Here is a 16406-nt window from a genome sequence, read left to right as displayed (position 1 = left end):
CAATTTATTCAGCCATTCTCCAACTGATGGACATCCATTCAGTTTCCAGTTTTTAGCCACTACAAAAAGGGCTGCCACAAACATTCGTGCACATACAGGTCCCTTTCCCTTCTTTATAATCTCTTTGGGATATAATCCCAGTAGTAACACTGCTGTAATCCAATACATATTAAATATGTTGAAATACATGTTAAATCTAATATATGTATACATATTTATACAGTTATCTTGCTGCACAAGAAAAGTTAGATCAAGAAGGAAGGAAAAGAAAAACTGAGAAAGAAAATAAAATGCAAGTAAATAACAACAGAGAGTGAGAATGCTATGTTGTGTTCCACACTCTGTTCCTCCGGTTCTCTCTCTGGGTGTAGATGGTTCTCTTCATCACTGCATAAGTGGAACTGCTTTGAATATTCTCATTGTTGAAGAGAGCCATGTCCATCAGAACTGATCCTTGTATAGTCTTGCTGTATAATGATCTGGTTCTGCTTATTTCACTTAGCATCAGTTCATGTAGGCTTCTCTAAGCCTTTCTAAAATCATCTTGCTGGTCGTTTCTTATAGAACAATAGTATTCCATAGCATTCATATACCATAATTTATTCAGCCATGTTGGAATACATGGGAGCCACCTGACAGTGGCTGCTGGAGAGCCAACTCAGAATGGATCTCCTCTTGTGAGAGGATGATATAAGGAGACTGAGAGGCAGTTGCTCTTCTCTGACTTCTCTGATTAAGAGACCGTTGCATTGTCTGACCTCTCTCCTGTCTCCTCTTCCCTCTGCTTTCAATTTATCCCATTCCCAGTACACAAAAACCTGTGTCAGCTAAGGCTGCCTTGCAACTCCTTCAGATGTTATGATTCACAGCTGTGGAGGCTCTAGGAGAATTGACCTGTCCCTTAACACAGCCATTCTCCAATTGATGGGCATCTACTCAGTTTCCAGTTTCTTGCTACTACAAAGAGGGCTGCCACAAACATTTGTGCACATGTGGATCCCTTTCTCTCCTTTAAGATCTCTTTGGGATATAAGCCCAGTAGTAACACTGCTAGATCAAAGGGTATGCACAGTTTGATAACTTTTTGAGCATAGTTCCAAATTGCTCTCCAGAATGGTTGAATTCATTCACAATTCTACCAACAATGTACTAGTGTCCTATTTTCCCACTCCCTCCAACATTTGTTATCTTTTCCTGTCATTTTAGCCAATCTGACAGGTGTGTAGTGATATCTCAAAGTTGTCTTAATTTGTATTTCTCTGATCAATAGTGATTTGGAGCACCTTTTCATGTGGCTACAAGTAGTTTCAATTTCTTCATCTGTTCATATCCTTTGACCATTTATCAATTAGAGAATGGCTTGATTTCTTATAAATTTGAGTCAATTCTCTATATATTTTAGAAATAAGGCCTTTATCAGATCCTTTGGATGTAAAAATGTTTCCCCAGTTTATTGCTTCAGTTCTAATCTTGTCTGCATTAGTTATTAGTTTTGTTTGTACAAAACCTTTTTAACTTAATATAATCAAAATTATCTATTTTGTGATCAATAATTTTGACCACAAATTCCTTCCTCCTCCACAAATCTGAGAGGTAAACTATCCTATGTTCTTCTAATTTGTTTATTGTATCATTCTTTATGTCTAGATTATGAACCAATGTCGACCTTATCTTATTCGGTGTTAGGTGTGAATCTATGCCTACTTTCTGCCATACTAGTTTCCAAATTTCCCATTAGTTTTTTGTTAAAAAGTGAATTCTTATCCTAAAAGCTGGGGCTTTTAGATTGCAAAATCCTAGATTGCTATAGAAATTGATTATTTTGTTCTGTGAACCTAACCTATTCCACTAATGAAATTCTCTATTTCTTAGCCAGTACCAAATAGTTTTGATGACTGCTGCTTTATAATACAGTTTTAAATCTGGTACAGCTAGGCCACCTTCATTTGCTTTTCTCTTCATTAATTCCTTTGAAATTCTTGCCCTTTTGTTCTTCCAGATGAATTTTGTTGTTATTTTTTCTAGGTCAGTAAAATAATTTCTTGGGAGTTTAATTGGCATAGCACTAACTAAATAGATTAGGGAGTATTGTCATCTTTATTATATTCGCTCAACCTATCCAAGAGCACTTGATATTTTTCCAGTTGTTTAGATCTGACTTTATTTGTGTAAAAAACATTTTGTAGTTTTGTTGATATGGTTCCTGACTTTCCCTAGGTAGATAGATTCCCAAATATTTCATACTATTGGCAGTTGTTTTAAATGGAATTTCTCTTTTTCTCTCTTGCTGTTGGATTTTGTTAGTGATATATAAAAATACTGATGATTTATGTGAATTTATTTTGTATCCTGCAACTTCAATAAAGTTGTGGATTATTTCTAATAGTTTTTTAGTTGATTCTCTAGAGTTCTCTAAGTATACCATCATATCATCTGCAAAGAGTGATAATTTGATTTCCTCATCACCTACTCAAATTCCTTTAATCTCCTTTTCTTTCCTATTGCCAAAGCTAGCATTTCTAATACAATATTGAATAGTAATGGTGATAGTAGGCAATCTTGTTTTACCCCGATCTTATTGGGAATGGTTCTAGTTTATCTAAATAGGAATTTAGATGCTGCACCACTTGGTGCATATGTTTAATATTGATATTGCTTCATTATCTATGGTACCCTCTAGCAAGATATAGTTTCCTTCTTTATCTCTTTTAATTAGATCAATTTTTGCTTTTGCTTGATCTGAGATCAGGATAGCTACCCCTGTCTGCACTGGCACTTGTGCTCAGCTGCTTGTGCTTCACCGCCTCCCTCCTGTTTCCAATTGAAATAGACCTTTTCTGGCAATCTTTTAAATTATCTTCTGCTGGAAATTTATTGAACTCCAAATATTTGTGGGTTCTGCTTGTCCAGACCTAATTCAGAGACTGGATTTGCTAATTAGTCTGAGAAGATCAGAGAGAAACGTGGGTACATCTCTGCCATCTTGGCTCTGCCTATTTTATTTTTTGTAAAATAATTGGGATTAAGTCACTAGTCTAGGGTCAAACAACTTGGTAGTGTTAAATGTCTGAGGATGAATTTGAATTCAAGTTTTCCTTTCCAGAGCTAGTGCTCTATCCACTGGCTATCTAGCTGCCCTTAGAAACAGAAATTTTAAATATAATACCTGAATATCACAAAGAAGGAAAATAAGAGTCAAATGTGATTTAGATTTTTCAAGCAGATTCACACAACATTAGTGTAATTTATTGTGCTATAGAATCAAATCAATAATCCTTTCCTTTGAATGCAATGCACAAATTTTATATTTCTTATTTACCCTTTAGGCCATTTAGGTCAGTTTAGGCTATTAAATTTTATTTTGAACTAGCTCTGGAGTTCTCTATTGGCTCAAATATCCCAAATCATCACAAAGTGGATGAGCTTAGGTAGAACCAAATATCTTCTCGTACATTTTTGGTTTGGTTTGGTCTGAATTTCACAATCCCAGCTTCTACCATTTTTTTCAACAGTAAGGTGCCCTCTTGATGGTGAGTTCCTTAATTTCACAACATCTTTTCTTGGCCTGAAACACTTTTCATAGGCCTTTATCTTTTTCTTTTTAAATAACTTTGTATTTCCAAAATACATGCAAAGATGGTTTTCAACATTCACCCTTACAAAACCTAGTGTTCCAAATTTTTCTCCCACCCTTTTCTTCTTCTCTCCCCTAGACAGCAAACAACCCAATATATGCTAAACATGTGCAATTCTTCTATATGTATTCCACATTTATTATGCTGCACAAGAAGAATAACATCAAAATGAGAAAAAAATGAACAAAAAAGCAAGTAAACAACAAAAAATGTGGAAAAAAAAAACTAGGTTATGATCCACATTCAATCCCCACAATTCTTTCTCTGGATATAGATGGCTCTCTCCATCACAAGATCATTGGAACTGGTTTAAATCACCTCATTATTGAAAAGAGACAAGTTCATCACAATTGATTATCATACAATCTTGTTGTTGTGTACCATATTTTCTTGGTTTTACTCACTTCACTTAGCATCAGTTCATGTAAATCTCTCCAGCTTGCTGATCATTTCTTAAAGAATAAGAATATTTCATTACATTTATATATTATAACTTATTCAGCCATTCCCCAACTGATGGGCATCCATTCAGCTTCCAGTTCCTTGCCATTATAAAGAGAGTTACTACAAACCTTTTTTGTACACATAGGTCCTTTTTCCTTTTTTATGATCTCTTTGTGATACAGGCCCAGTAGAGACAATGCTGGATCAAAGAGTACACAGTTTGACAGATCCTTTGAGCGTAGTTCCAAATTGCTCTACAGAAAAGTTGGATCAGTTCACAACTCCATCAACAATGTATTAGTGTCCCAGTTTTTTTTCATCCCCTCCAACATTTATCATTTTTTCCTGTCATCTTAGCCAATCTGAGAAGTGTGTAGTGGCACCTCAGAGTTGTCTTAATTTGCATTTCTCTGATCAATAGTGATTTAAAGTATTTTTTCATAAGATTAGAAATAGTTTTAATATCTTCATCTGAAAATTGTTTGCTTATAGCATTTACTAATTGGTGAATGGCTTGTATTATTATAGATTTGAATCAAATATTTATTTTAGAAATGAAGCATTTATCAGAACCTTTGGTTGTAAAGATTTCCCCCCGGTTTTCTGCTTTTCTTCTAAACTTGGGTGCACTGGTTTTGTTTGTACAAACTTTTTAATTTAATATGATCAAAATTATACATTTTGCATTTCACAATGTTTTCTAGCTCCTTTTTGGTCATAAATTCCTTCCTTTTCCACAGATCTGAGAGGTGGACTATCCTTTGTTCTTCTATTTTGCTTATAGTATCACTCTTTATGTCTAAATCACGAACCCATTTCGACCTTATCTTGGTATAGGCAGTTAGGTGCTGGTTAACGCCTAGTTTCTGCCATAATATTTTTTTCAATTTTCCCCAGTAATTTTTATCAAATAATTATTTCTTATCCCAGAACCTAGTGTCTTTGGGTTTATCAAAAACTAGATTACTATAATCATTGAAAATTGTGCATAGACCTTCATTTTACAACTACTCTTGCAAACAATCATCTAGGGACAAGCAGGACAAAGAGAATTTTAAAGCCCAGCATTAAAATATTACCCACTGATGACTCTCTCAAAAGCATCTCAGGCTCTATATTGTACTATCTTGGATTAGTAGCCTGGATACTGGCATGCCAAAGATTATTTTTATTCTTCTATAGGATTATCCAAGATTTCAGTTTCTTGGGTACTGCAAGATAGGGCATGTGCATTGATATTAGTCTTTCAGGTCATTAATATACTATGAACTAATAGTTGGCCAGTGTTGCCGGAAGTATTATGTAGCACTCATAAAAAAGTTATCAATGGATTATTATCCATCCATGCTTGGAATACATACATATGGCCTCAGAACTTTTCTGTGAGAGCCCACATCAAAGCTAAGAACTGCAATTTGTAGATGAGATAAAGAGTCTCACTTCCACTGAGCCTGCTTGCAAATGCTATTTGTATTTATTCTTTTACTGGCTTCTGTTGTTCATTGCTTTCTTTATATGAGACTCCCCACAAGCTCACTAGATTCATTTATGGCACACGGGTTTCTTGGATCTGCAAAGCAAACTGTTACCCAGTTCTTTAAAGGCCTGCTCAGATTTCTCATCCCAATAATCTACAAAATGTGAGAGAGAGTTCAGCCTACATTGAGATTTTTTTACATTTTTGCTTTCAGTTCTTTTCAGCCATATACCTATAATCATCGAGATGCTCAGCAACAATGGTAGTTTTCCACAAATTTTTAATAGTCTGGTCCACAAACAATTCTTCAGTTCTTGATAACTTTTTGGGACTGGTTAGATGATGCATGGTTAGGTGACTAACTTAGGTTTAATATTCACTTTATATTGAAATATTATACAACCAACATAAATGACAAAGATTCTATAGAACTAAGCAGAACTGTCAGGTTAGATGAGCTGATCTACTGCCATTGGGGATCTTTCTTCATGCTCTTTCTAAATATGAGATAATCCAGATAAAATAATATCTTCAAGAAGTTCATGTCACCAACCATTATTTTCTGTGAGTTATTCAAAAGGTGGATTCCAGAAGTCCCTCAGCATATATAGTGAAACTGCTAAAATCCCATTAAACAAATAAAGATCACTTTTTAAAAAATCTTTTGTCATGGGGAATTTATTCCTATTGTATGTCCAACAATGAAAACCACTACCTTACCAAGCAGATTTTTCAGGACATTTTGAATGTGATATACTAATCTCTTTAGTTTTTTTTTTTTTCTTTATAAAGTTCAATATATATCATTGGATTTTAAAAGTACACAATCCAGATCTAACCAATTTTCTTTAATTTTAGTACTATGGCTTAGGCACATGAAGTATGTACTTATGATAATGCTATTGATGAATAGTTCCTTCTAGTCCTCTATTGACAGAAAATATCCAAGGCCTTTGCTTCTTCTTCTTCTTCTTTTTTTTATTATAGTAACTTTTTATTGACAGAACCCATGCCAGGGTAATTTTTTTACAACATTATCCCTTGCACTCACTTCTGTTCCGATTTTTCCCTCCCACCTCCACCCTCTCCCCTAGATGGCAAGCAGTCCTATATATGTTGAATATGTCGTTGTATATCCTAGATACAATGTATGTGTGCAGATCCAAACAGTTTTCTTGTTGCACAGGGAGAATTGGATTCAGAAGGTAAAAATAGCCTGGGAAGAAAAACAAAAATGCAGTTTACATTCATTTCCCAGTGTTTTTTCTTTGGGTGTAGCTGCTTCTGTCCATCATTGATCAACTGAAACTGAATTAGGTCTCTTTGTCAAAGAAATCCACTTCCATCAGATTACATCTTCACATAGTATCGTTGTTGACTTATATAATGATCTCTTGGTTCTGCTCATTTCACTTAGCATCAGTTCATGTACAAGGCCTTTGCTTCTATTGCTACTGATCCATTCAATAGCTACTAAGGATAGTATTATTGGGTCACTAGTGGATTGCTAAAAAAAAAAAAAAAGTGTCTCTCCTACTAGAAGGATTTGTACATTATCTTCAGTGTTACTTTTAACAACTATGAAGGTTTTAAACTTGCTCACAGATTCTTTCTCAGCAGTATCAGGTATAGAAACTAACTTCCAACTTTGTTCACTATTCCTTCTCCCCTCCAGGTACTTTTTGGGGACTATGAGAACACCTCATAATTTCTATTGAGCAGTCATCCCCTATCCTCAAACTTTCCTCTTTTAGCAATATTAAAAGATCACATTTTCTCAGCATCTTTTGCTAAGTCATTGGTCTCATATGAATAGAAACCTTTTCTGTATTTAGTTTTTTTTTTAATTTTTTAAATTTTTTAAAATTTCTTTCTTTCTTTTTTTTTTTTTTTTTAATAGCCTTTTATTTACAGGATATATGCATGGGTAACTTTACAGCATTAACAATTGCCAAACCTCTTGTTCCAATTTTTCACCTCTTACCCCCCCACCCCCTCCCCTAGATGGCAGGATGACCAGTAGATGTTAAATATATTAAAATAGAAATTAGATACACAATAAGTATACATGACCAAAACGTTATTTTGCTGTACAAAAAGAATCAGACTCTGAAATATTGTACAATTAGCTTGTGAAGAAAATCAAAAATGCAGGTGTGCATAAAATATAGGGATTGGGAATTCAATGTAATGGTTTTTAGTCATCTCCCAGAGTTCTTTTTCTGGGCATAGCTGGTTCAGTTCATTACTGCTCCATTAGAAATGATTTGGTTGATCTCATTGCTGAGGATGGCCTGGTCCATCAGAACTGGTCATCATATAGTATTGTTGTTGAAGTATATAATGATCTCCTGGTCCTGCTCATTTCACTCAGCATCAGTTCGTGTAAGTCTCTCCAAGCCTTTCTGAAATTATCCTGTTGGTCATTTCTTACAGAACAGTAATATTCCATAATATTCATATACCACAATTTATTCAGCCATTCTCCAACTGATGGACATCCATTCAGTTTCCAGTTTTTAGCCACTACAAAAAGGGCTGCCACAAACATTCATGCACATACAGGTCCCTTTCCCTTCTTTATAATCTCTTTGGGATATAATCCCAGTAGTAACACTGCTGGATCAAAGGGTATGCTTCTGTATTTAGTTCTAATGAGACAATGCTCTGCAGTGAAATCTCTTTTGCTTCATTGCTATGAAAGTTCTAATTAGTTTCTAAAGGGAGAGGCCTAATCTTATCCAGTAAAGATTACTTCCTGAAATTAATCTGAAATAAAAAAATAAAATAAAAATAGCTAATACTTATATAGCACTTTACCATATGTTTTACAATTATTATTTCATTTCATTTTTATAATAACTGTGCAGTAGCTGCTATCATTATTCCTATTTTACAGATGAGGAAACTGAGGTCATGACTTGTCCAGAATCACAAACTAGTCAATACCTGAAGCCAAATTACATACAGATCTTCCTGACTCCAGGACAAATGTTTTATCCACTTAATTAGGGCAACGATCAGACTAAGAGAAGAAGCTCTGATGAAGCCAATCAAGAGCAATTCCCTTTTCCTCAACTGGGCAATTTTAGGAAAATAATTCTACAAAGTTCTCTAAAAGTTAAGTTAGTATTTTAAAATTCAGTTTAAGAAAACTGCTACCTGAACTTACTATTCCTGTTTCATCCTGAAACATGTAAAGTCCTTATTATTAGCAATACAGTCAATAGATGCCTCCAAATCCAAATGTCCTTATGGAGGGAGGGGGGAGAGAAATAAAAAGACAGAAGGAAGGTGGGAAAGGTGGGAAGAGACAGAGAGAGACAGAGACAGACAGAAAGTGTAAAATCAATCTTGACATTGAATATGCAGTATTGCATGCTTATAATATACTATATAATAAAGTACTCTTTTTGTAAGGAGGTTACATTTAAAAGTTATATTTATAACAATTTTGTTACATTAAAAAATTAACTTTTGAGTTCTAGATTCTCTTCTCTCCCTCATCATTACCCCATCCCCCATTAAAAAACCACATGTGAAGTTATGCAAAACATTTCCATAAAAATCATGTGAAAGAAAACATACACCTCTCATCCTGGTTAAAAAAAAAAACCTCAAAAAAAATAAAGTTTAGGGGGGAGAGAGAGAGAGGAGAAAGAGAGAGACAGAGAGAGAGAGAGAAAGAGAGAGAGAGAGAGAAAGACAGAGAGACAGAGAGAGAGAGAGAGAGAGAGACAGAGACAGAGAGACAGAGAGAGACAGAGAGACAGAGAGACCTGCATGCAGATCCCTGCTCCGGGAATGGCGGAACCTGAGCGCTGCTTTCGTACCCCTGCTATCTGCGTGACCTTGGACAAGTCACCCCCCAGACCTCGGATTCCTCCTCTGCAGAAGGGAGGACTAGCTTTGGTCCCTTCCAGCTCTAAGAGTAAGATCCCACAGAGCGGCGCCTGCAGACTGAGCGCGCTGTCCAATCTTTCCCCCTTCACGCTGCCGCTATCACTGTGTCTTCCTGCCTCTGCAAACTTTACCTCGCACCATCGTAGTTCCACACTTCTCCAAGTTCCTTAGAGCCGACTTTCCCGTTCCATTGACGTAATGCAACGTGCTTTAGTTATTCTCAAATCAGAGACGCCCGGTTTTTTTTTTAATCTTCCGCCTCCCACACGCCTCTCCACCAATTAGAGTCTTTAGTCGCTCGCTCTGTGGCCTCCTGGGAAATGAAGTCCAAACAGTTTCTCCCAATGAGTTTGCTTCAACATTGATGCATTGTTGGTGGAGTTGTGAACGAATCCAACCATTTTGGAGAGTAGTTTGGAACTATGCTCAAAAAGTTATCAAACTGTGCATACCCTTTGATCCAGCAGTGTTACTACTGGGATTATATCCCAAAGAGATTATAAAGAAGGGAAAGGGACCTGTATGTGCACGAATGTTTGTGGCAGCCCTTTTTGTAGTGGCTAGAAACTGGAAACTGAATGGATGTCCATCAGTTGGAGAATGGCTGAATAAATTGTGGTATATGAAAATTATGGAATATTACTGTTCTGTAAGAAATGACCAACAGGATGATTTCAGAAAGGCCTGGAGACTTACACGAACTGATGCTGAGTGAAATGAGCAGGACCAGGAGATCATTATATACTTCAACAACAATACTAGATGATGACCAGTTCTGATGGATCAGGCCATCCTCAGCAACGAGATCAACCAAATCATTTCTAATGGAGCAGTAATGAACTGAACTAGCTATGCCCAGAAAAAGAACTCTGGGAGATGACTAAAAACCATTACATTGAATTCCCAATCCCTATATTTATGCACACCTGCATTTTTGATTTCCTTCACAAGCTAATTGTACAATAATTCAGAGTCTGATTCTTTTTGTACAGCAAAATAATGTTTTGGTCATGTATACTTATTGTGTATCTAAGTTATATTTTAATATATTTAACATCTACTGGTCATCCTGCCATCTAGGGGAGGGGGAGGGGGGGTAAGAGGTGAAAAAATTGGAACAAGTGGTTTGGCAATTGTTAATGCTGTAAAGTTACCCATGTATATATCCTGTAAATAAAAGGCTATTAAATAAAAAAAAAAAAAAAAAAAAATGAGTTTGCTTCAAGTGCTTTCTGGGAAATGAAGTCTTGGAAACTTTTTCCAGTCCCTACATGTGAAACGAGAGAGCTCGGCTTAGGTCGTTCTCTAGTCCAGAGCTGACATTTTATCTTCTAAGCCCTTTCCCCACATTACATTCTGCGGTGCTCCATCTGGTATCGAGTGCTTCTGCCTGAGCGAGGACGACTCGCTCCCTCACTCGTTACTCTGGTGGATTCGGCCATCTTTTACTTTGGCTTGGCAACGCACTCCGCCGCGTACTCGCCCCTCCCTCTCCCTCGCAAAGAGACCAGTTGGGATCCGCGCGCGCACTACCCCCCCTGGACCCTCCCTTCTATTTCCGTTTCCGGTTCTCAGCTTCAGCCTAGTCGCTCGCCTGCTGGGGGCCGCGGGGGCCGTCCCTCCGGGGGTCGCTATGGCTGGGAGCCGGCTGGAGACCATCGGCACTCTCTTCACCCGGTGCGTGCGCGGAGAGCACGCAGGGCCCAGTCTGAGGGGCTGGCCTGGGGTGGGCGTTGGGCGGTAGGGCACCCTTCTGCGGCGGCCGCGCGGGGGCCCTGCGGGTCCCGTCCCTGGTCTGTCACCCGCCAGGCTGTGCGCGTGAACTTGGCCGAGCCGTTCATCTTCCTGCCCGCCGCTTCCCTGTCTGTGTGATGAGCGAGCGCCCGAAAGGCATTGCGGCACAGTGGAAGGAAGTGGAACACGGCTCCAGATTTGACTTGCTCACGTAGCACCTGTTTGACATTCGTCAAATCATTTTATCCCAATTTATTTTTCTGTTGTGTGTGCGCGTCTGTGTGTGTGTGCGTGCGTCTGTGTGTCTGTGTGTGTGTGCGCGTCTGTGTGTGTGTGCGTGCGTCTGTGTGTCTGTGTGTGTGTGCGCGTCTGTGCGTGTGTGTGTCTGTGTGTGCGTCTGTATGTGTGCGCGTCTGTGCGTTTGTGCGTGTTTGTGTGTGTGTCTGTGCGTCTGTGCGTCTGTGCGTGTGCGTGTCTGTGTGTGTGCGTCTGTGCGTGTGTGTCTGTGTGTGTGTGTGCGCGTCTGTGCGTGTTTGTGTGTGTGTGCGTCTGTGCGTCTGTGTGTCTGTGTGTGTGCGTCTGTGTGTCTGCGTGTGTGCGTCTGTGCGTCTGTGCGTGTGTGTGTGCGTCTGCACTAGATCAATTTATTAACCTTTTTTTTGGTGTCATGGATCAAGTCTGTGCATCTTTTTTCAGAACAGCAGGGAAAGGAGTTGTTATATTTCATTTATTGATTGGAGAACATAAACATACACACACACACACACACAAATAATTCCCCCCATCCGAGTTCACACATCCTTTGTCTTTTCCAAGGATCCCAAATTAAGACTCCTTAGGTTAGATGATCTTTTAGAGCTTTTCCGGGTCTATGGTTCCTAGGTGATCTCTTCATTTTCAACAAGGATTTATTTTTATCTTTTTCCAGTAGTATTTTGTTTTTTCAAATACACATAAAAAATGTTTTCAACATTCATTTTTGTATAACTTTATATTCTAAATTTTTCTCCCTCCTTTCCTCCCCTCCTCAGGACAGCGGTCTGATATAGGTTAAACATGTGCAGTGTTTTTAAACATATTTCCCTACTTGTCATGTGGAAGAAAAATGACTGTGAAGTCTTGAGGGCAAGAACTGTTTTTTCCTTTCTTTGTATCCCAAGCATTTGGCGCGGTGCTTGACACACAATAAATGCTTAATAAATGGTGAATTGATTGATCTCTAAAGTTCCTTTCTAAATCTTATAATTCTAAAAGATGTTTCTTTCACTTCTTATAGGGAGATGAAGGGGTTGGTTCCCTGAACCATGGACCTTAAGTGAGCCCATGGCTTCTCAGCTATTTGGGATGGGATGGATGGCTATTGCTTTTTACAGCGTAGCCTCTGGGAACTTTTGCAGAACCCACTTTTTGGGCAAGCCGGTTTATTCTTTTTCTCAAGGATTCGGGACCTGATGCGAGCTGGGGTGTTGAAGGAGAAGCCCCTGTGGTATGATGTATATGAGGCCTTTCCACCATTGAAGGAGCCTGTATTCCGGAGGCCCCGCCAGCGCTATGGAAAAGCCAAAGAACTGGTACCTGAGGTCCTATACCAGGAAGATCGGATCAGAGCGTGAGTGATTGCACTATTTACCCAGGGAAAGGAAAGCTCCGAAGGGAGCAGTTAAGTTAGTATTTGATGAAACCGTAGATAGAAATTGGAGTTTGATAGGGAATTCTGCTAAAAATAAGCTGGTCCAGTCTCAGACTAGGAAATCTTATTTTTTTTCTGTGTAAAAAAAAGACAGAAGGCCTAAAATGGAAGATCTAGAATCAAGCAACTGGCAAAGAATTAACTAAGGTATACCTCCATTAACAATTCTAACTAAAGTTCCAAGACATCTGCAAAAGAACATATGGCCCTTTGGCCATAAGAGTGGACAAATAGGGCAGTTGGGATGTTAATTTTGGGACTAGGGCTAAATTTTCTTGAAGTCTCCTGTCCAGTTGGATAACTGTCAGCAACTTCCTGAAACAACTTCTGGAACTGATTTAGAGACCTTTACTGTAACTATATTCACTTTTCTTATCACAACTTAGTAGGTAAGGAATGTTTTATTGGCAGCTTAATGAAAAACTTTTCCCCCTTCAAAGTTTATTGTTTTGGAAAATTCCTTGGATCTATATAACTCCTTTTTGTCAGAAGCACTATTTAAGTCTTGCCTTAGTGAAATCATTGTGGATACTACATTCATACTCCGTTTCTTTCACCTGGGAGACGATGATACATAAATTCTCTTATTTTGATTTTATATGTTGTATTTCTTCCACTGAGAAGGCCTATATATATGTGTGTGTGTGTGTGTGTGTGTGTGTGTGTGTGTATACATACATATATATATATATATATATATATACATACACATAGATATATAAAATCTCATCTGTTTTCATTTCTGTGAGTTAGAAGAACTGGAATATTCCATCCCTGTTTTGAGAACATTATAGAAAGTAGAGAAATTCAGTTTGGTTATTTAAGCTTTTAAATACTTGGCTCTTCAGCATTCTGCTGGGTTCCATTGTACTAATTTTTTAACACAATAATATAAAACACATACTTTTAAACTAGTTATTGTGTGCTGAACACTGCTAGACGCAGGAAGGGAAGCAATTTTTCTAAGAGCCTCTGTGGTTCTTTTATAAAGTAAGGAGTTTTTGCCTATTAATTTCCTGGAAGACAAAGGAGCAGGTAACGTTTTAAGGGAGTATTACAGATTGTCCCTTTTAGCTCCTGATTTTTATTGAAATTATAGTTAATAAAATTAACATCATAATACCTTGCAATTATGTAGTGCCTTTGCATTTTCAAAGTGCTCTGTCACTTAGCTGAACACCAAGAGAAGCAAATTGCTAGCATAACATAAGTATGAGGTATTTTGTGTTATATACTTCTCAGAAGTTGACTGATTATTCCTCCTTGTATATCATCATTGACTTGGATTTTAATTGGAGATGTAATGCTTATTTTTATTTTCTAGAAAATACTATTCAGTTTATGGATCTGGTCCCAAAACTTTTGATCTTTTCAACCCAAACTTTAAATCTTCCTGTCAAAGGTAAGAAACTTATATGGGTACTGGTTCATATTTAATACTAAGTCATTGGTAGTGTGATGAGCTTATTTGTATGAATTTCACTTAAGGAAGAAGAGATTGGGATATTTAATATGGGGATATTTAATAAATGTGCTTAGGGTTCTTTAGCTTAGCAAAGAAATAATTATTTCCTGGCACAGAAAATCTGAAAAGATACATATCTGAGAGGGGACTGCTTGGATTTTCAGATTTGTGGAGAAGTATATTGAACTACAGAAAAAAGGAGAAACAGATGAAGATAAGCTCTTTCTGGAAACAGGAAAGGCTTTATTGGCAGAAGGTGTTATTTTACGACGGAAAGGAGAGGGAGCAACTGTAAGTATCCCATATTGAGCTTGAGTCAGTTCCTTAACAGAACATTAAGAGAACATGTAGACCTCTTATCCATTCATACTTCTCTTTTTTCCCCCATTCTTGGTTTCACTTTTAAAACAGGTCAAATACTACTAGAATGAACTCCAAAGGATGCATTGAAATATTATTGTTTTGAATATTGTTTGAAAGATGAGAGTCCTCAGCTGAAGCTGGAATGTAATATTAAATACCAAAGCTTTGATGTGTTGTCTGCATATTCAAGGCAGCTCTTTTATAAGCCTTATCTCATTAATGTGGGTAAAAATGTCAATATTGTTGGTAATCTGTCTTTTTAGGATTTAAGGAAGTCAGAAACCTGAAACAAAAACTTCTTATCAGAACTGTAGTGGAGGAAAACCGGCATAGCCCCATATGACCAGCCTTTGGAATTTGCTGAAGAGAAGCTGAAAAATCTCTTTCTTCACTATTGAATTAGACTTTTCTATGTCATCAAGGCCTGATCTCTTTAACAACCATACACAATACATTAATGTTGAATATTTTTTCATGGCTGAGCTGGGGTAATACTTCTGAATGTTTACATTTGAATATTGTATGTTCAATTCTCTTTTGGGGTTTTCATTAAAGTCTATAATCCAGCAAAGAATTCTGTGAAATTTTATTTTGTCGTACTGCTTAACTATAAACAGGTTCAGTATGAAGCTGTCAACAATCTGATAAAATCCTAATATATAGGTTCACACAGGATTTTTAAATGGAATTTTTTTTCCTGACATGCTTGGTTGGATTTCACTGTTAGTTTGTAGACAGGATGAATTTTGCTCTTTACTATCTTTCCCTCAATTTGTAATCTGTCAATTAATGATTCACATGGATTCAGTCTGTTCCCGTGGTAGATTTATTACTCTCCCCAAGTGACGCCTGCTATATTTGTTGCTATAGAGCCATCAGCCTTCTTTGTGGAAGACCAGGCTGACCTGCTTTGTAAAGTGACAGCCAGGGAGCTGAAGGCATGGTTGATCGGAAGCTGAAGGCTGTAAATACAGTTCCTGTTCTGTGAAAGGGGGTTTGAGGAAGACTATTCAAAGGTTGAATTTAAATAGTGTTCTTGGAAGCAGTCCAGTCAGAGAGAAAGGGACAAAATTGCTTATAGCATACACACAAACTCCCACTAAAAAAGGAAGCATTCCACCCCAGATATAGCTTTTTTATTGTGCTAAGGATGTGACCTTTGACTGGGAAACTTTAGTCCAAGAAATATGTTTATAAATGTACTTCTTGAACCTCCTCATCTGTTTCCCACACCACTTAAAAGCAAATGGAATGTTATTTTGAACTTACAGTAATTGCCTTTGTTATCCTAAAATGAAATTCAGGAACAAATAAAAATATCCCTCATCCTTTCAAAAGTCTTTAATAAAATTTAAATCTCATCACCATGAAACTTTTCTTGTTAACACTCAAGTGTTGGGGCATGAGGGGAGTGAATTTATTTTCTTCAGTAAACAGTGACATACTGTAATAATGTTGTAAAAGTACTAATGCCAAGCCAAATGCAGAAGGAAACTAATAAGAATGGAAAAGAGAATCCTTCCACTCGGGGAATTCACAGTCTGAAGGAAAAATCAAAACAGAACTAATGAAAAAGTATACTTTTTCTGAGATGCAAAGTTTCTTTTGTAAAATTTTCAATTGGTGCATGTTGATAAAACAGGCTGGTAGTTCTTTGGTGAGGAAACCTTAAATGTAGGGAAGAGGCTGACCCTA

General features: G+C 37.4%; 1 protein-coding gene across 2 annotated transcripts; it reads left to right on the top strand.

Annotated features, from left to right (window-relative positions):
* The first annotated feature begins 10996 nt into the window (after window positions 1-10996).
* On the top strand, window positions 10997-15285 carry MRPS23 (mitochondrial ribosomal protein S23). Of its 2 annotated transcripts, none has more exons than XM_023502158.2 (5): window positions 10997-11136; window positions 12632-12802; window positions 14208-14285; window positions 14513-14639; window positions 14760-15285. In XM_023502158.2, exons 1-5 carry the CDS (start codon window positions 11093-11095, stop codon window positions 14772-14774), a joined length of 435 nt encoding a protein of 144 aa, XP_023357926.2. In that variant the 5' UTR covers window positions 10997-11092; the 3' UTR covers window positions 14775-15285. The 2 variants fall into 2 exon arrangements, with proteins under 2 accessions (XP_023357926.2, XP_012403522.2); XM_012548068.2 differs by having other exon boundaries at window positions 10998-11136; window positions 14975-15285.
* The last annotated feature ends 1121 nt before the right edge of the window (window positions 15286-16406 follow it).

This window comes from Sarcophilus harrisii, chromosome 4 (assembly GCF_902635505.1).
Source record: "Sarcophilus harrisii chromosome 4, mSarHar1.11, whole genome shotgun sequence".
In the NCBI taxonomy this organism is placed as follows: domain Eukaryota; kingdom Metazoa; phylum Chordata; class Mammalia; order Dasyuromorphia; family Dasyuridae; genus Sarcophilus; species Sarcophilus harrisii.
The sequence above is the reverse complement of the archived record's forward strand: the minus strand, read 5'-3'. Positions and strand labels throughout refer to the sequence as shown.